Consider the following 21,269-nt stretch of genomic DNA (forward strand, 5'->3'; position numbering starts at 1 on the left):
CCTCACGGTGAGCATATATTTATTTATTCCTCACCTCCATCTTCATTGATCCACATCAAGTGGCGCCATGGCTTTTGCTCTCTTCTCTATCCTGCTGAGGGGGGAAGGTCTGTGACGAAGTCCATCGCAATGTGCTGCCAGGGGGCATTGGGTACAGGCAGAGGTTGAAGCAGACCGGCAGGCTTGGAGTGAGTCACTTTGTTAGAGGCACACACCGTGCAAGAAGAGACAAAGTCCAGAACGACCTTAGGTAGCGTGGGCCACCAAAAGTGATGAGCAATCAGGTCTCGGGTTTTACGGACACCAGCGTGCCCAGCAAGTTTAGAACTATGTCCCCAGCGGAGAATTCTTCTCCTGTCTGAGAACCGAACAAAAGTCCTCACAGGAGGGATGTCTCTAACCTGCAGAGGATTAGCAGTGACAATGCAGGACGGGTCTATGATGGTCTGAAGGGACTCCACCGTGTCTTCCGTCTCAAACGATCTGGACAGGGCATCGGCCCTCACATTCTTGTCCGCGGGACGGTAGTGGAGCACAAACAGAAAAAGGGTGAAGAACAGCGACCACCTGGCTTGACGAGGATTCAGTCTTTGAGCAGACTGAAGGTAAGTGAGGTTCTTGTGGTCGGTGAAGATCAGGATGGGGTGAGCAGCGCCCTCCAGAAGATGTCTCCACTCCTCCAGAGCCAATTTGATGGCCAATTTGATCGGCTCCCGATCTCCAATGGAGTAATTGCTCTCAGCAGAAGAAAACAGTCTAGAGTAGTAGCCACATACTACTGCCTTTCCTTTGGAGCTCCTCTGGAACAGAGGAAGCGTCCAATTCCAGTGAGAACTGCCGAGATACGTCAGGATGATGGAGGATCGAGGCTGAAGTGAAGGCTCTCTTGAGGCTAATAAATGCGGACTCTGCCTCTGGAGTCCACACTTTGGCGTTCACACCCTTCTTGGTAAGAGTCGAGATGGGAGACGTCAGAGAAGAGAAGTTAGGAATAAACTGCCGGTAGAAATTGGCGAATCCCAGGAACCGCTGTATGGCCCTTAAGCCTTGGGGACGTGGCCTCTCCAGGACAGCCTTCACTTTCTCAGGATCCATCTTGAGGCCTTGATCCGAGATGATGTAGCCCAGGAAGGGCAGAGAACTCTTCTCAAAGACGCACTTCTCCAGCTTGGCGTATAAATGATTCTCCCTTAATCGTAGTAGAACCTGACGGACATGCCTCGGATGAGTCGTCTGATCTGGGGAGAAAATCAAAATATCATCGAGATAAACAACAACACAGACATAGAGTAGATCTCGGAAGATGTCGATAATGAACTCCTGAAACACTGCGGGAGCGTTACACAGTCCGAAGGGCATCACCAGGTATTCATAGTGCCCGTCCCAGGTGTTAAATGCCGTCTTCCATTTATCACCCCGGCGAATCCGGACTAGATTGTAAGCCCCACGCAGGTCTAGCTTAGAAAAAATTATGGCCCCTCGTATGAGATCAAATAGCTCAGAGATGAGTGGCAACGGGTATTTGTTCTTGACTGTGATCAGGTTGAGGCCCCTGTAGTCAATGCAGGGACGAAGGGATCCATCCTTTTTTTTAACGAAGAAGAATCCAGCCCCGGCCGGGGAGGAAGTTTTTCGTATAAAACCCCTCTCCAGATTCTCCTTGATATAGGCCGACATGGATAGAGACTCAGGCAAGGAGAGAGGATATACCCGTCCACGGGGGAGAGAGGCATTAGGAACCAGTTCAATGGGGCAGTCATAGGTGCGATGTGGAGGCAGCGTCTCAGCCTCCTTTTTGCTGAAAACATCTGCATACTGAGCAAAATGGGGAGGCAGTCCCGACAACGACTGAGGCAGGGAAGGCTTGATAGGATGGATCTGCAACAGACAACGACCATGGCACTTGGAGCCCCATTGGAGAACCTCTCCAGAATTCCAGTCCAGGACTGGGGCATGTAGTCGAAGCCAAGGCAGGCTCAGCAGAACAGGATTGATGGCCTTGGGCAAAACAAGGAAAGAAATAAATTCAGAATGAAGTACTCCAACCTGGAGCTTCAACGGCTTGGTTTTAGAGATGATGGGATCAGGCAGAGGCAGTCCATTAACTGAGGCAACAGCCAAGGATGTCTCCAGGGGAACTGTGGGCAACTGAAGATGATCCCCCAGCTCTATCTGGATGAAATTTGCAGCAGAGCCAGAGTCAAGATAGGCAGAGACTTGATGCGTCCTGTCGCCGGATACCAGGGTCACAGGAATAGTCAATTTGGAAGCGAATCCTCTGTTAGATTCCGTTCCACCTAGGGTTGTCTCTCCAACCAATCTTAGGCAATGGGGTCTCTCCGGCCTCTGGGGACACAGACGCACAATATGGCCTCCATGGCCGAAATACAAACAAAGTCCAGAAGTGCGTCTGCGTTGTTTCTCCTGGGTAGACAATTTAACATAATTACTCTGCATCAGGTCCTCTGGTGTGACGACTGAGGAGGATTGCGGGACAGCAGAATCCAGCCTGGGAAGTTCTCTCCCCCGGAGATCCTCTTGGGAACGTTCCCGGATCCTCATGTCGACACGGGAGGCAAGTAGGATAAGATCATCCAGGGTAGATGGCAGATCGCGAGCAGCCAGCTCGTCCTTGATCCCTGAAGACAGTCCCTGCCAGAATGTAGCCACCAAAGCCTCGTTGTTCCAGGTCAATTCAGCAGCCAGGATACGGAACTGAATGGCATACTCGCTCACGGAGAGGTCTCCCTGGTGTAGGGTCAGCAAGGATGCAGCAGCCGAAGAAACTCTCCCAGGTTCCTCAAAGATCGAGCGGAAGGTCTGTAAGAAGCACTGCAAGTCCCGGGTCTCTGGTCCCTGATGTTCCCACAGAGGATTGGCCCATGCCAGGGCTTTGCCGGTAAGGAGAGAGATGATGAAGGCGATCCTGACGTCATCCTAACAGAAGGACTTGGCATGTAGTCTGAAATGGATCAGGCACTGATTCAAAAATCCCCTGCAGGACCTCGGATCTCCGTCATAGCGTGGAGGTAGCGGCAAGAAACACAGGGGGTTGGTACCGGTACAGACAGGAAGTGTAGCAGGCGGAACCGCAGGAACGGGTGCGGTGATGACTGTGGTTGGAGCAAGCAGCCGATGGGCTATGGCGTTCACCGACAGGAGGAGCTGGTCTTGTCGTGACTGGAGATGCTCCATCTCAGCCGGCATGGCTTGTGAAGTCAACGTCTCAGGTTGACCAGCGGGGTCCATGGCCTGAGCGTACTGTCACGAAGCGGGTTAGTGGACCCCCTAGGCCGTACCGCCGCAGCGGGGAGGCAGCTGGCCAAACAACAGGACACCCCAGAAATACAATGTCCCGCAAAAGAGTACCTGAATAGTCCAGATGGTGGCCGCAGCTCTGGCACAGATGAGATGGGTGCAGCAGATGGCGCCAAACGTGGCGGATGACACAGGAGCCGCAAGTTGCGCCAGACGTAGCGGATTCCTCGTGACGTGGCAGATAACACAGGGCGTGGCGGATTCCGCCGGACGTGGCAGATGACACAGGACGTGGCGGATTCCTCCAGACGTGGGAGATGACACAGGACGTGGCAGATTCCTCTGGACGTGGCAGATGACACAGGACTGGCGGATTCCTCCAGACGTGACAGATGACACATGACAAGGCGGATTCCTCCAGACGTGGCAGATGACACAGGACGTGGCAGATTCCTCTGGACGTGGCAGATGACACAGGACGTGGCACGACTTGATACTAAGGCAAAGCACGAGAAACAGGAACGGGGAACAAGGCACGTGTAACAACAGGAACGGGAAACACTAAGGGACCATTTGCAAGACAGACTGGGAAAACTAACAACGCTCAGGCAAGGATTAGAAGGCCAGGGGCCTTCTTATAGACCAGGAAATCGTGGCAGTTGATGATGATGACGATTTCCTAATTGCGCGCGCTGGCCCTTCAAGGCCGGGCGCGAACGTGAGCGCGCACCCTAGGGGACACAGCCGAACGGAGCATAAGTGAGCGCTGGCGTCTCTTAGGAGGGAGACGGGGACCAGCTCTCACATATCCATGGCTGCGAGCGTCGGGAGGTGAGTAAACCCGATGGCCCGCGGCCATGGACGCTACAAGGAGTGGGGTGAGTCTCCAAGGTGGACGTAGCCATTACAAAACTCTATAAGCGCACAGTGGTTCCAAGTGAGGATGGGTCAAACTTCCATGACTCCATGGATCGGCGCACAACAGTCTCCTATATAAACCACTTGGGAGGAACATGATCCATAGTCCTTCTTGAAGAAGTGGAACCGATCATGATTTGGGCGGAGACCCACGCGCGGCAACTCTCGGCTGTCCATATCAAAGGGACCAACAACATTATAGTGGACAGATTGAGTCGCAACCTTCCTTTACCGGGAGAGTGGTCTCTGATCCAATGATCTTCAAGAGGATCACAGGACCCTGGGGTCTGCCTCAAGTGGACCTAATGGCCACAAGACACAATTCAAAGGTGACTTGGTTTTGTTCCCTATTCAGGAACGACAAACCATAAGTTCTGGAAGCCCTCTCCATACCTTGGGAGTTTCACCTTGCTTATGTATTTCCACCAGTCCCTACAATCCCAAAGGTCTCACAGAAGGTCAGATGGGAACAAGTCTCTGTGATTGCCATTTGCCCCTACTGGCCAAAGAGAGCCTGGTTTGCTCAATTGATGACCATGAGCAGGGGAGTCTTCTAGAGACTACCCCTGATTCCACACCTGGTGACACAGGGCAGCCGATGCTGCCCACACCTCGATCGTCTCAATCTGATGGCATGGATGTTGACCGCTCCCTTTTGAGGGGATAAGGCTTGTCCGAGGAAGTCATTAATACCCTCCTACAGTCCAAAAGTAGGAATGCAAACAAGACCTATCTAAGGATTAAGATAGCTTTTGTCAGGTGGTGCAGAAACAAATAGGTTTCTTCAGAGCATCCTTCTATCCGAGATATCCTGAGTTTTCTGAAAAATGGATTTGTCAGAGTGCAGATTTCTGCCTTGTCAGTAGTTCTAGGGAAGAAATTGTTAAGTGAACTCTTAATACAAAGGTTTGTCAAAGCCATCCAGAAAATCAAGCCTAACATCTCTGATCCAGTCCCAAAATGGGATCTTTCTCTTGTCTTGGACAGGCTTTGTTATCCCCCTTTGAACCCTTGCAGAACATGGACCTGAAACATCTAGCTCTCAAGGTCTGTTTCCTGGTGGCTTTAATGTCAGACATTGGGAGTTGTTGAGCCTTATCTAATTTTCCTTCAAGACTGAATCTTGCTCAGAACCCTACCTAATTTCTTCCCTAAAATGCCTTCACTGCAGAATATTAACCAGCAGATTGAACTGCCCGTCTTTTACCCAGATCCCTCCTCAGAGGAAGAGAAAAAAACTCCATTCCTTGGATATTGGTAGGGCTTTGGACGTCTATCTGAATCGCACTGAAGCGCTTAGGATGTCAAATAATCTTTTTATCTCCTTCCATGGCAGAAGTAGAGGCCAGAAGGTCTCTAGGGCAAACCTGTCCAGATGGATTAGGGAAGTGATTACTCTCTGCTATAACCAAGTAGGTCTTCAGGCCCCACGACCTATTAGAGTCCATTTAACTCGAGCAATTGCAAAGTCTTGTTCCAATTGACCAGATCTGCAGGACGGCATCATGGAGTACACCTCATACGTTTGTAAATCATTACAGACTATACATCAGAAGAGCTGGGGAAGCAGCCTTTGGCCGAGTGGTGTTAGAGTCCGCAGAAAATAGTAACCCACCCTAGGGTGATTAACTGCTAAATCCCCATTGGTGCTTCTGCTGTGGACGTCAAGTAAAGTGTAATTTCTACTCACCGTAAATTCCCTTTCCTTTAGTCCAAGCCGCACTGTTTTCCCACCCAATAAAGGTTGTTATGTTTTGTTCAGCAAGCTTTGTAGTTTGTTGTCATTACTTAGTAGTACACAATGTGGTAAACTAGCAGATATCCTATACAGGGTGCCTAATTAAATAATTAGTTTATTGATACTGTCTGTCCTTTTTTCCAGGAGGATAAAATCCCCATTGGTGCTGCTGCTTGGACTAAAGGAAAGAGAATTTACGGTGAGTAGAAATTACACTTTTTGTTGCGTTGGGAAGGCCGCAACAATACCATAAAATAATAAAAAGAACAAATACTTACCTGTTAAATCCCCTACATATGCTTACTGAGCTGCAGCAATGACATGGTCTCGAATGCTGCAGTCAATAACTGGCCTCAGTGGTGTCCGCAGTGGTCACATGTGTCAACGTGACGTCATTGCTGCACCACAGTAAACAAAGATGGGAGGAAAGCTGCTTTTATTATTTTATGCCATTTCCCCCTCTTGGCCAGTTTTTTTTTAATTCCGGACAATCCCTTTAATGACACAGCCCCATTTTTCAAATCTGCCATGTGTCACTTTATGTAGGAATAACTTTTTTTAATGCTTTTACTCATCCAAGTGATTGTGAGACTGTGTTTTCATTCGACTTTGTTAGTGGTAAACTTTGGTTGATATACTCTATGTTTATTTATGAAAAACACCAACATTTAACAAACATTTGGAAAGATTAACCGTTTTTAAAATATTAATTGCTCTGCTTGTAAGACAAATAGTCATACTAAACAAATTATTTATTTAAAAAATTATATTTACCATGTCTACTTTATGTAAAATGTTCAATTAATTTCTTTCAAAAAGTTAGAAGGATTATAAACTTAACAGAAATATTTCATACTTTCCAGTAAATTTCCAAAACATATATTTTTTAGGCACCAATTCAGTTTAGAAGTGCCTTTGAGGGGCCTATATATTTGAAACCCCATATTAAAAATTGTACTACTAAAAGTAATCTGAACAGCATTTAGTAAGATTGTTAACCTTTGAGGTATTTCACAGGAATTAAAGCAAAATAGAGGTGAAATTAAAATTATTTTTTTTCTGCAGATATTCAATTGTAATCCATTTTTTCTTTAAAGCTGTTAACTGATTATATTACATATATTTGTTATACTAACTGTAAAACAAGATTTTCAATATATGTGAATAAACTTTTATATATATATATATATATATATATATATATATATATATATATATATATATATATATATATGTATATACACAGTGGATATAAAAAGTCTGCACACCCCTGTTAAAATGCCAGGTTTTTGTCATGTCAAAAAATCAGTCCAAACTAATTTCCAAAGCATTAGATATACCATGGAACACAGTGAAGACGGTCATCAAGAAGTGGATTACATTTGGCATAACAGTAACATTACCAAGAAATGGACGTCCCTCAAAACTTGATGAAAAGACAAGACGAATATTGGTCCAGGAGGCTACCAAGGGGCCTACAGCAACATTAAATGAGCTGCAGGACTTTCTGGCAGGTACTGGTTGTGTAGTGCATGTGACAACATTCTCCCATTTTCTTCATATGTCTGGGCTGTGGGGTAGGGTGGCAAGCGGAAGCCTTTTCTAACAAAGAAAAACAATCCAAGCTCGGCTATGTTTTGCAAAGACCTACATCAAGTATGCCAAAAGCATGTGGGAAAACGTTTTCTGGTCTGATGAGACCAAGGTTGAACTTTTTGGCCATAATTCCAATAGGTATGTTTGTCGCAAAGCCAACACTGCACATCACCAAAAGAACATCATACCCACAGTGAAGCATGGCGGAGGCAGCATTATGCTTTAGGGCTGTTTTCTGCATCTGGAACTGGGGCTAGAGTCAAGGTGAAGGGAATTATGAACAGTTCCAAATATCAGGCAATATTGGCACAAAACCTGCAGGCCTCTGCTAAAAAGCTGAAGATGAAATTCACCTTTCAACATGACAACGACCCAAAGCATATCTCCAAATCAACAAAAGAATGGCTTCACCAGAAGATCAAAGTTTTGGAATGGCCCAGCCAGAGCCCAGACATAAATCCCATTGAAAATCTGTGGGGTGACCTGAAGAGGGCTGTACACAGGAGATGCCCTCGCAATCTGAGAGTGGGCAACATTTGCCAAGTCAAGATGTGCCATGCTGATAGACTTCAACCCAAAAAGACTGACTGCTGTCACAAAGTCAAAGGGTAATTCAACAAATTATTCGTTTAAGGGTGTGCATATTTATGCAACCACATTATTTTTGTTATTTTTATTTTTCCACCCTAAAAGATTTCCGATTGTTTATTAATACAATTGTACAGATTATGAACGCATTAAAGGTGGAAAAAGTTCTGAAATGTTTCCTCTTGGACTGATTTTGTAACATGACATAAACTTGGCATTTTAACAGGGGTGTGTAGACTTTTTATATCCACTGTATGTATATATATATATATATATATATATATATATGTGTGTGTTTGTGTATGTATATATATATATATATATATAGGTATGTCCGTATAATTGTATGTGTGTGTATGTGTGTGTGTATATTTGTACTTCAAAATTGTGCAATCGAGAAATACAACTCGTCCTGCAATAAATAGATGGAAAGATAAAAAAAAGCTGTGGTTTTCACAATGCAGAGATAGAAAAAAACAAAAAACACAACAACACTGCGATCTTAACCCCTTAACGACGAAGGCTGGATATATCCGTCCTGTGCAGGTGCTAGTTCCCGCAAAAGGACGGACATATCTGGATATACTGCCAGTTTACCCACGCGATCAGCGGCAGGAGCACGGCTGTTATACACAGCCTGGCTCCTGCCGTAACTGCCGGAATCGAAGCGCACTCTGATTCCGGCAATTTAACCCATTAGATGCTGCTGTCAATAGCGACAGCGACATCTAATGTGTTTGTCAGAGGGTGGGAGCTTCCTCTGTCACCCTATCGGCGCCCCACAAAGAAATCGCAGGGTGCCGTCGGGTTTCCATGGCAGACGGGGGCCTAACAAAGGCCCCCAGGTCTGCCTTCAGTATCTGCCTATTAGGCCATGCCAGTGGAATGGCCTAATAGATTGCCTGTCAGTTTTACACTGACAGGCAATAATGCTCTGGTATACGAAATATACCAAAACATTATATAAGCGATCAGCAGATCGCATGGTGAAGTCCCCTGGTGGGACTCATAAAAGAAAAATGTAAAGCAGTTAAATAAAGTTTATGAAAAACAAAAAATAAATAATTACAGTCAAAATAAAATAAAACTTTTTTTAGGTTTTATTTAGTAAAAGTGTCAAAGCAAATAGCACTTCCACATATATGGTATCCCCGCGATCGTAAGGACTTGAACAATAAAATTAACACATTAATTAAACCGCCTGGATGAATGGTGTCCAAAATAAATAAATAAATAAAACGCAAAAAACAACAGCAAAATTCTTTCTTTTCTCCCAGTCCCTCCATAAAAAATTAAATAAAAGTTAATCTATAAGTCCTATGTACCCCAAAATAGTACTAATGAAAACTACACCTTGGCCCGCAAAAATCAAGCCTGCATACGGCCACATTGACGGAAAAATAAAAATGTTCTTGGAATGCGAAAATGCAAAAACAAGTAATTTTTTTCTAAAAGGGATCTTAATTGTGCAAACGTAGGAAAACATATAAAACCGTTACATATTTGGTATCCCATTAATCGTGCCGACCCATAGAATAAAGTTAACATGTTATAAACGCTGCATAGTAAACGGCGTGAATTTATAACTTGAAAATCAATGCTGGAATAGCTGCTTATATTCAATTCTCTCCTAAAATAAATTAATAAAAGTTAATCGATATATTATATGCATCTAAAAATGGTGCCATTACAAAATACGACTCGTCCCGCAAAAAACCAAGCCCTCATATATCTATGTCGATGGAACAAAAAAAAAGTTACGACTCTTGGAATGCGACTGTGAGAAAACAAAAAATAATCCTAACGCGGAAAATGGGCTGGTCATTAAGGGGTTACCCTCATACGTCCCGGTATTTCAGTAGCCAATGATGTATCTGTTTCTTGCTACTAATGGCTCTAAATCAGGCTAGTTCTAAGTCTTGTTTTAAAGCTAATATTCTTAGCTTTGAGCCCTTCCCGACATTTTACAAAGGGTTACGTTATGGTCAGGAAGGGGGGAGTATAAAGCAAGCTCATGGGCTGAGCCCGCTCCATACAAATCGGGTGTTGGCTGTATGTTACAGCCAACACCTCACTGCAGCGACCGGGATCGGAGATAACTGCAATACTGGTCATTTAACCATTTAGATGTCACAGCATCTAAACAGTTAGAAAGAATCCCTTCTCGCCCCAACGTGATCGCAGTAAGCTGATGGTTGCCATGGCAACCTGGAAGCCTAATGAATGCCCCTAGGTCTGTTATCTTTGTGCTCCTATTAACCCCTTCCCAACATCAGCCCTATATGTACGGCAGCGTCAGGAAGGGGTTCCCATAAATCGCAACAGTTATGTTGCGCTAATGGTGCGGGCTCAGGCGCGGATTATATAAATATGCAGCCAGCTAAGTGATATTGGATAAAAAGATTCTAAGGAATCTCCAATCCTTGGTGACCTCTAAGTATTGAACCAGGCATCGTTTTACATCTAAGCAGTTGATCTTCTGCTCCTTAGGGTTTTTAGTTGAGTTACAAAAGGAAGGGCAAATATTCTTCTGATATGGTTCGAAGAGGGAGACTACTTTAGGTAGGAACTCTGGTAGAGTTTTCACAAAGACTCTATCTTCAAACACCAAAGTGTATGGAGTGAAGGCAGAGAGGGCTTGTATCTCACTCACTCTACTGAAAGAGGTAACAGCTAGTAGGAATGTAATTTTGAGTGTAAGAGTTTTATTAGGTAAAGAGTCTAGGGGCTCAAAAGGAGAGCTTGTCATGGCGGAGAGGACAGTATTTAGATCCCATGGAGGAACTAAAGGCCTAATTTGAGGCTTAAGATTAGAAGAAGCTATCAGGAACCTCCTGACCCAGGGGTATTTAGCCAACCTAAAATCAAAAAAGGAACTAAGAGCTCTGGACTTTCAAGGTGTTTTCATTAAGATTCTTATCCAGCCCGGCTTAGAGAAAATTCTAAATTATTTTCAATGTTTTTATTGGTATTTTCCAAACATAAAGGGGAAAGGGGAGGGGAAAAAGGTACATAGATAGGTTACATATTATTCATAAAAGAAGAAGACATTTGGTACAAAAAAAAAACAATACAAGATTACTCAAGTGTAAATCATGTCATATAAACTCAGACTAAGCATGAATAGAAACTGTATCATCCAAATAGTAACAATCTGGACTGCAATGAGAATCACCTGTTCAATGAGAAAATGTCAAGCAGATATAGATGGGTGCTATTTCAGATATACTTATCCACATGACATCTCTCTGGAGAATTAAGGGAAAAATAAGAAACTCAAACAAACCAATGAAACAGTGTCTCTTCTATAATATCAAAAAGTCTATCCTGTCCCGCATCAGACCAAAATTTCCAGCAGATCTCCATGGCCCGCAAGACCCCTCAGCACCATTGCGGAATGTATAATTACTATTCCAAAGCAATTGGTGGATCCTCTAATAAGAGTCTTTCCTGGAACCATAAAGTCAGTTCAAAACAGTCCCTGATCAAGTGTCGTGTACCTCTGGGCAATATAGCAATAAAACTTTCCCACCTCTCAAAAAAACGCTGCACATGTGTTTCCTTCTTGGTCGACGCCTCCACCCAGTCCATTTTCATCAGGAAAGAAAGTTTTTCTAAATACATTTTAAGGGGATGTAAGGTGAGTACATGTATGTTTTAAGTCCTGCTGCAGAGGTCATATATAGTAGTTCCCTACTCCCCGGGATACTTGGGGTTTGAAAATTCTAAATTAAAGGTAAATCTGGTCTGGATAGGGAATCTTGATCTATACCTGCAAAATTGATGTTCTCCAAACCCTTAAGAAGATATTAGAGGTAACTTGCCTCCTGCTGGCTGTAACGTCTATGGCCGAGGGACCGTTGTCCTGACTTACCCTCTGACGGCCGCGGCCATGGACGAGTGACTTCTCGGCTGCATCTCCCTCCTGAGAGACGCTGGCACTCACTTCCTGGTTCGGACACTGTCTCCCGCAGGGCACGTGCGCCTGCGCGTACATGGCCTTAAAGGGCCAGTGCGCGCACAGTTGCAGAACATCTGCAATTAGCCAAGAATGCTGCTGGACTATAAAAGGGGCTCTGCCCTCTTGATCATTGCCTGAGCGTTGTTGTGTTACCTAAAGTTTGTCATTGCAAATGGTCTCCTAGTGTTTTCCAGTTCGCAGTGTTACCCATTCCTGCTGCCTGTATCCTGTATCCCGTGCATCTGTGCCGTCAAGTGTTGGAGTCATGTTGTGTCTTCCGCTGCATCTATTGTGTCGCACCCCGCCGGGTGTTTGTCTGATGTCGGAGCCTCATCTTAGCGTGAATCCACCGCTACTGTCTACATTGCCTCAGGTACCCTTTCTGGACTATAGACATTGCAATGTACTTGTTTGTTCAGGTACTATCCCACTACGCGGTACGGCCCAGTGGTGTCATACCCCGCGCCGTGACGCTGGTTAGTAATGTAGAAATAACTGACTCTTTTTTTAAGAACATCCTCTCAGTTTCCAAGCTGTTAGGCCTTATTCACATGAAAGTGTACGTTTTGCGCGCACAAAAAACGCAGCATTTTTTGTGCATTGCAGTTGCGTGTGTCATCAATATGTGCTGCGTGATTTTCACACATATGCCATCCTTATGATACGCGCTTTTGATGTTTAGAAAAAGAAATGAAGGAAGTGCTTTTATTTTTTCCTTCATTTCTTTATATACTGTTGCGCGAATCACGCGCGACACGGAAGTGCTTTCGTGTGCTGCGCGTGATTTTCACGCACCCATTGACTTCAATGGTTGCGTGATGCGTGAAAAACGCCCAAGTATAGGACATGTCGTGAGTTTTATACACACGCTGAGTGAAAATCACGGAATATCTGAACATAGGAATAGTCTGAACATTGACTAACATAGGTCCGTGTGATTTTCACGCACGAATCATGGACGTTAAACACGTTTGTGTAAATAAGGCTTTAGGTGTAGCATGAATATGTTAGGGTGAACTACTGGGCCCTGGGACAGGAGATCTGATCTGACTGAGAATTCATGGCTGATCTGAGGACATTCTCTTCAAACAGGTGAATCAGGGTCTCCTTGGCGAAAAGGGAGCAATTGGAATGACTGAAGCCGTGTCCTCCCTAATCTTCTTTATTATCCTTGGGAACAGACATAAGTGAAGGAAGGCATAACCCTGTTCCTGACTGCAGCTGGGTAATCTGTGGGGGACTATGGAAAATAATTTCCTGACCTTCCTGTTCTCCCTAGTAGCAAAGAGATATATTGAGGGAGCTACCCATCTAAATACTAAAATCTGAAATATCTCTGAGTTTAGGGACCATTCTGACTGAAGTAAACTGTTTCTGCTTAGAAAATCTGCCTCCTGATGGTCCTTTCCCCTTAGGTGGACTGCTGAAAGCGACAAAAAGTGGAGAAAGTGGAGATCTGCCAGAGAAAATATTCTGGTGTATAAATCCATCAGTGCATTCGATCTTGTACCCCCTTGATGGTTTCATTATGCCACTGCTGTTGTATTATTGGAATAAATTTTTTTATTTTGTCCCAAGACTAGAGATAGAGATATGGAGGGGTAGGAGTCTCCAACCTCAGGGGCTTGCATCCAGGGTTATGTTCTGTTGGTGAACAACCCATGAAACCACTTTCTTGAGTTTCACTGCTCATCCACCACCTAAAAGATAGTCTGGCTCTAGACTGGTGAAGGGGATGATCCAAGAAGAATCTGCTTCTGTCCCATTTTTTCAGAATGTCCAGTTGAAGAGCCCTGGATCTGAATTGCGCCCACATCAAAGAGCCTTTTTGAAAGATGTTGTATGGCTTAGGAAAAGGTCTGAAACCCTGTCTAGCAGAGGTTGACATTTTCAGGAATAGAAGACATTTAACATTTTCAAACTTTATGTTCCACCTCAATTTTATTAAGATAGAATGAATTATCTCTAACTGGAGTGTCAGAGTCTAAACTGAGTCAGCCAATATTAAAAAATGGTATGTGATTAGTAGAATGTCCTTCTGATGAAGGGAGTCATCTAGTCAATTAACTTGGTGAATACTCTTGAAGCCCGTGAGATGCTGAAGGGGAGGCATCTGTGCTGAAGATGGATTAAGGAGCTGTTGAGAACCACTGCAACCCTTGGGTATTTGATATGAACCCTGCAGATTGGGATGTGATAATAGGCATTGAAGAGAAGTTTCACTGTTGATGAATCCAAATTTTTTTTGTAGATGAGAAAGGTATTTCGTTTTTTTAGGTTTGTAGCACTGGCTTATTCACACGAACATTGTATACGTCCGTGTGAAGGCCGTTAAAACAACGGACTGTGTGAAGGGTTCGTTGAAAAATAGTATATGTCCTTTTTTTTTTTCCGTTTTCACAGATCCCTCGATAGACTCAAATCTATGAGGGGTCTGTGAAAACAGGTCCTGCACGGGTGCAACTCCGCTGTGAAAAACGGCCGTTTTTCACATCCGAGTTTGCACTCGGTTGTGTGAATCCAGCCTAACCCTGAACTTTACATCTGTTTTGTTATTTCTTTTTCAAAAAAAGAGGGGAATAGAAGCCTTTCCCGATTTATAGACTTGAAACTAAAATGAACACCTCCTTTCTTATAAGAGAAAAAAATATTTCTGACTAATACAAGCTGTTTTACTGTTTTTTTTTACTTTTGTAGAAAGGAACCTGTCTGGAGGAAGGTACTCAAATTCTAGATAATAGCCCGTTTTTCTTATATTCAGGGATTCATTAATTTGCAGAAGAAATCTCCTCCTAATTATGATAAAAAAAGGGATAGATAGACAACCTTCCACTCTAATTCTTCAGGCGCCATTGTCGGTGGTCTTTATGTGTTGGATCATTCTGGGGCCTGAAAAGGAATCATTTGTTATTTCTAGAAACTTTTGAGGCCTTGAAGCCTATTGAACCTTCTGGGACGAAAGAGATCAGGTTGTCTGTTCTGAGTAGGGAATTCCTTCCTCCTGAGGTATTATCTAGAAGAGTATCTAACTGAGGGACAAACAAAAAAATCACTAACACATGAAATTGAGCAAAGCTTTCCATTTGAGCCTGTGTACCCCTTCCAGGTTTTTAAAAAGATATCCCTTGTAGGTGAATTTGAAAGATCTGCTCTCTGGCGGTTGTATCCCTAATATGCAGCTCTAACTGGGAAATCCAAATTTTTAAGGATCTAGCCACACAAGTAGCAGTGATACCTGGATTAAAGGCCTCTGTATGTTCTTTTCAAATAATAATCTTATTTTTTAGCCATAGGGTCAGAAAGGGATCCCATATCTTAAAATGGTGATGCATTTTTTCTAGAAATTCTGGCTACTGGGGTGTCTAGCCTAGGAATACTATCCCAATCTTTGCAAACGTCTTCCTCAAAAAGCAATTTCCTTTTTAGAATCTTGGGAACACCAAACTTTCTGTCAGGGTTCTTCCATTTGTGTTTAATAAGGCTGACCACATTTTTATGGATGGGAAGGGTTCTTTGCGGGCTTAGGACCAAGAAAACAAACATAATATCCTGGACAGAACGGGGTTCTTTGGGGTCATCCATACTTATTGTGGATCTGACCATCTTGAGAAATTGATCTACATCCTCAGCAGAGAACAGATTCTTTCCTCCCCCACCCTCTTCAGAAGAATCGTCAGAAATAATTATCTTCGCTAGAAGAATCTGATACGTTCACCCGACCAGTAGAGGTAAAAGTTAAATGTTGCTTCCACCCAAATGCATGAGTATTGCAGTGTATTACACCAGCAATCAATAGATCGCTTAGGATATGTTCACACGCAGTGACCAAAAACGTCTGAGAATACGGAGCTGTTTTTCGAGCTTTTTTCAATAGAGTCTATGGAAAATGGATCCAAAAAAGTCCCAAGAAGTGTCCTGCACTTGTTTTTCGCGGCCGTTTTTTCACGCGTAAAAAAAACGCCGCAAAAAACGTTCCGTTGGAACAGATCGTTGTTTTCCCATTGAAATCAATGGCCAGATGTTTGGAGGCGTTCTGTTTCCTATTTTTCAGCCGTTTTTCAGGCGTTTACGGGCCGAAAAACGGCCGAAAATGGGCCGTGTGAACATACCCTATGGGGAAAAAGTTACGTTTTTAGTAATGTACAACAAAATAAAAAATATTCAAAGTTTAAGAAAACCCCCCTTTTCCCATTTTTACCCTAATGTAGTAAAAAAAATACATATTTGGTATGGGTACGGCATTTTTCCCATAGGTCTTCAAAATAGCGAGATGAAAAAAGCATGTACATAAAGGACACTAAATGAAAAAGGACACCAAACACGCCACTAAAAAAGCTTTGAAAAACAAAAGTTACACTTAAATAACGCTAGTGTTTTCAGAAGTGGGTTTTTTATGCAGTTTTCGTTGCCAAAAATTGTGTGTGTGAAGTAGGCCTTGGGCCACTTTTACATGGCAGTATTTTGGTTAGTAATTTGCACCAATTTTCCTGTTTTGGGCAATATTCCTCTTTTGTGTCCACTTCTGTGTTTGGCTCAAAAAACTGTGGCAAAAACTGCCACAAAAGCTGCATCAAAACTGTGTGATCCTGGCCTTAGGCTAGTGTTACACGACATATGATGAAATTATTTCGGGTTATTAGACCGTAAGGATGGGATTTGTAGCAGTAATGAAGGTACACAAATGTGTCCATATTATGCTCATGTGAAACCGGCCTAAGACTGTAAGGGCCTGTTTACATCAGCATTGTCTTTCCGTTGAGGGGTTCCCCCAATGCTTTCCATGGGGGGGAACACCTCAACGGAGAGGCAAAGGGAAACCATAACTGGGGTGTCTAAATGTTTTAGCCGATCCTAAAATGTTGCCATATTACATTCATGTGAAACTAGCCTAAAACAACGCATAATGTACAATTACAAAAGTGCATGCAATTTTCCTTTGGGATTAATTGGGGACAGTCAAAGCAAACAAGGGAGATGTTACTATTTAAAATAATCAAGGACCTCAAAAACAAATATGCACTACGTGAATAAAAATTCATGCATTTCAATTAACTCAGAAGTAATATTTAGCTTGCTTATTTAAAAAATTAAATTACAGTAAGGCCTCATGCACACGACCGTGTTTTTGCGTCCGCAATTCAACCGCAAATCCACGGGTTAATTGCGGACCCATTCATTTCTATGTGGCCATACCCACTATCCGTGTTTTCACGGCTCTCCGCATGTCCGCACATCCGTGCCGCAGAAACTCCGGACATGTCCTATTATGGGCCGCAAATGCGGTGCGGACATGCCAATAGAAGTCAATGGGCCCGTGGAAATTGCGGATACACCGCCGTGTGTCATCCGCAGTTTGCGGATTTGCGGATCATGTGACCTTCTAAAGGGGGTTTGACCAAGCTTTTGGCATCCTGTTTAAAAGTCCTTTTTTTTTTTTTTTTTTTTTCATCCGCATTTTTGCGGATTACATACGGATGAACTGCGGATTACATACGGATGAACTGCGGATGACATTCCACGGAACACGGTCCTGGAATTTGCGGACCAGAAAAACACCACGGTCGTGTGCATGAGGCCTAAGACTCACGCAAATACCCTAAAAATAGAGTGAATTCATCACAGAACTAGATTTTTATAACAAAGCTATACTTAACAGGAATCAAGGCAAAGCTTGGTGCTTTTCCAAAAACATCAAGTTTAAATAATTACATTTTATATAAAAAATAAATAAATTAGTATACAGTACCTTAATTTGACTGTGAACTGAACACCAGTTTTCAAAACCAAGGGCCTTTGTGGGTGTGTTGGCATACATGGCTGCCTTTCGACAACAAATGAGCTGTAGTGGAAACAAAATAACAGTGAGAACCAGGCATTTCAGTTTGCAAATACCCTTCAACCCAAGATTATGAGATATCTACAGACTGCTGTAAAATCTATAAAGCTGGCCATATGACAATCTATTTCAATTACGACAGTCTACTGTTGGATCAGCATAACTGTATCTCTAACATTTTTTGTTGTTTCTTAGTGTATATGCACACAGCGTTTTTTTGGCAAGCAGAAAAAAATCTGCCTCAAATTTCCTTCCCGATTTTTGAGGCAGATTTTGAAATGCAAGCAGTCTTTTAAGCTTTTTTCGTGTGTTTATTTTAATTTGGCAAATGCAAAAACCGGGTCAAAAAATACTCCAAACAAATGGTGTGTTTTTTCTCTTCCTCCTATTGATTTCACTGGAGGTTCAGATGTGCAAACCACTCTTAGATAGGGCATGACGGTATTTCTTTCCGTGAGCGGACAAAAAACACCCTGCAAAGAAAAAGCCTCTACCTCCCATTAAAATGAATTTTTTTTTGTGCTTATTCCGAAGCAGTTTCCCCAACGAAATCAGCGTAAAAAAAAACCTTTGGGAACAGGGCCTTAGAGTATGTATTTGTGTATGGCTAACTTTAGTCCCTAGTTGAAAATGAAGTTAGGGCTCTGTTCAGACTTTTTCATTGCCCTTTGATGAGCACAAAAAAAAACTAATACAGTATCATTAAGGCCTGTTGCAGATATGACAACACAAACAAATAATTATAAAAAGGGAATGTGTCGTCAAATGATCTATTGCTTAAATGAAAGGCTTTGTAAACCTTTGAAAGGCAATTCTTATTGTTTTTTTAATAAAAAGGTCAATCAGTGTGATTGGTGCCACTTTATAATTAGTTTGTATTAAAAATTAGTTTTAGGCCTCATTTACACGAGCGTATTATACGCGCGTGCGACGCGCGTGCTTTTCACGCGTGTCGTACGCACCTATAATAGTCTATGGGGCTGTTTAGACGATGCGTGAATTTTGCGCTGCGTGAGTGCGTTGCGTAAAACTCACGACATGTTCTATATTCTTGCGTTTTTCACGCAACACGCACCCATTGACTTCAATGGGTGCGTGAAAACAACGCATGCCACACGGACGGTCCTGCGTTGCATGCGCGAAAATCACGCAAGAGCTGTCAAACTCCTGAATGTAAACAGAAAAGCACCACGTGCTTTTCTGTTTACAAACATCCAAACGGAGTGTCAAATTCGAGATGAGCGCACCGAACTTCACCGGGTTCGGCCAAACTCGTTTTGACCGAAACCGGTAAAAAATGTTCGGGTACGCGACGTCAGGAGACAGTCACTGTCCACGGTGCTGAAAGCGTTAAACTGGTTCAGCACCATGGACAGTGACTTCCGCTCCGAAAATCCATGAACCTGTAAAAAAAAAAAGACGTTCTGACTTACCGATAACTCCGGTCCGACCTCCCGGGATGACAGTTTAGTCCAAGTGACAGCTGCAGCCAATCACAGGCCAAGCACAGGCTGCAGCCAATCACAGGCTGCAGCGGTCTCATGGACTGCGGCGTCATCCTGGGAGGTGGGGCCGGATGACAAGAGAGGGACGCGTCACCAAGGCAACGGCCGGGAGACCGCACTGGAGGAAGCAGGCAGTTCATGGTAAGTTTGAACGTCTTTTTATATTCACAGGTTGGTGTATATTGTGTTCGGCATTCACTGTCGAGGGTGCTGAAAGAGTTACTGCCGATCAGTTAGCTCTTTCAGCACCTTGGACAGTGACGGGCGTCGACTAGCCTCATCTCTATGATGGCGGCTGCGTGAAAATCACGCAGACGCGCATCATACACGGATGACACACGGAGCTGCCAAGTGCCTTTTGCGCGCGCAAAACGCAGCGTTTTTTGCGCGCGCAAAACGCACACGCTCGTGTAAATGAGGCCTTACTTTTTGAGATACAGTCGCTCTGTATTCTCTATACCGAGCAGTTGTATTGTTCGCTAAATCCGGTTTCCGTCAGGTCCGCAGGACTGATGGGTTCAGTGAAATCGTGACCTGCATTTCCCTGACACGCAGGATCCACCTGTTATCCATCACATCTAAGTGCATTACTAGATGTGATAGATTAAAGGAAGATCCTGTGAGACAGAGACAAGCAGGACACGCTGGCATTGAACTCATCAGGTCTGTGGGACTGACTGATTCAGATGTTAGCGAACTATACAGATGCAGAGCAGCTGTATCTCAAAAAGTAAAGCAAATTTTTAATAAAAGCTAATTATAAAGTTTCTAAAGTTTCACCAATCACACTGATTGTCTGACACCTAACAACCTGACACCTGACAACCCCATGATCGGGCTGATTGAAGGGGTTACAACGCTCCAGGAAAAAAATTCTGCACCTTCGTTATTGTTTACTAGGCACAGCTCCGCACATTCGGTAGTGGCTGTGACTGGAATTGCAGCTCAGTCCTATTCTGAGCTGCAATTCCAGACCCAGTTGCTATCGAAGGTACGGAACTGTTCCTGGTTACCAATAAAAAGACCACAATACTCATATATTATTTTTACATTTCCGGTGGTGTTTTTTACTCATTAATTATATTACAAAACAATCCTTCTGTGGAAATCACTTCTGAGCAGTAGTCCCATCAACATCAGAGAAAGTATTAACATGAAAGTTAAAGGGTTATTCATATCTAATACATTTATGGTATATCCACAGGATATGCGATAAACGTCTGATAGATGCAGCTCTCATATTACGGAAACCGCCAAACTTGCTGAGCTACGGGGTTTCCATAATTCCCATAGATCCCCGTTTTCTAGACTGGTACAGGTCCCAGAGCTTGGACCCGCATCAATTAGATATTTATGGTATATCCGGTGGATATGCTATACATGTTTAAGATAGGAATATCCCTTTAACAAATCTAATATACAGCTGGAGGCAGATAACTCAGGATAACACTATTTACAACAGGTCATATGATACACCCCCTTTTAAGCAGTTATTTTAAACCTTATTTCCATGGAGAAACCCCTGAAAATTCCCCCCCCCCCCCAAAAAAAAAATGGCAACATCTGGTTTTTTTTAGGAGATGTTCCACTTCTACTATAGGGGACCTTCAGTTTTTGCTGCACAAGGTAAAGATAGTCTAATGTGAAGTTTATTTCTTCTTTGCCAAAACATTATTATTTGCAATGGATTTTATATTATTCTTGGTCATGTTCCAGCTGGAGGAATGTGAAGCTGTTTTATTCTCAATAAAATACCTATTAGGGTCAGTTCACACGTAGGGTAAATACTAAGGATCCACCTGTAAGCTATCACATCTAAGTTCTTATCTAAGACGTGATATTTTACAGGTGGATCCTGCGTGCCAGAGA

At 43.4% G+C, this 21,269-nt stretch overlaps 1 protein-coding gene across 2 annotated transcripts in view; it reads right to left on the reverse strand.

Moving 5' to 3' along the window:
• Positions 1-21,269, reverse strand: part of STAT1 (signal transducer and activator of transcription 1) — a 1,010,933-nt gene that overhangs the window by 540,287 nt on the left and 449,377 nt on the right. For both annotated transcript variants that reach the window (XM_075829995.1, XM_075829994.1), the window contains exon 10: positions 17,806-17,898. In XM_075829995.1, coding sequence (XP_075686110.1) covers positions 17,806-17,898 — 93 coding nt within the window. The remainder of the gene's footprint in view (positions 1-17,805; positions 17,899-21,269) is intronic.

The sequence above is a fragment of the Rhinoderma darwinii genome, chromosome 6 (assembly GCF_050947455.1).
Source record: "Rhinoderma darwinii isolate aRhiDar2 chromosome 6, aRhiDar2.hap1, whole genome shotgun sequence".
Taxonomy (NCBI): Eukaryota; Metazoa; Chordata; class Amphibia; order Anura; family Rhinodermatidae; genus Rhinoderma; species Rhinoderma darwinii.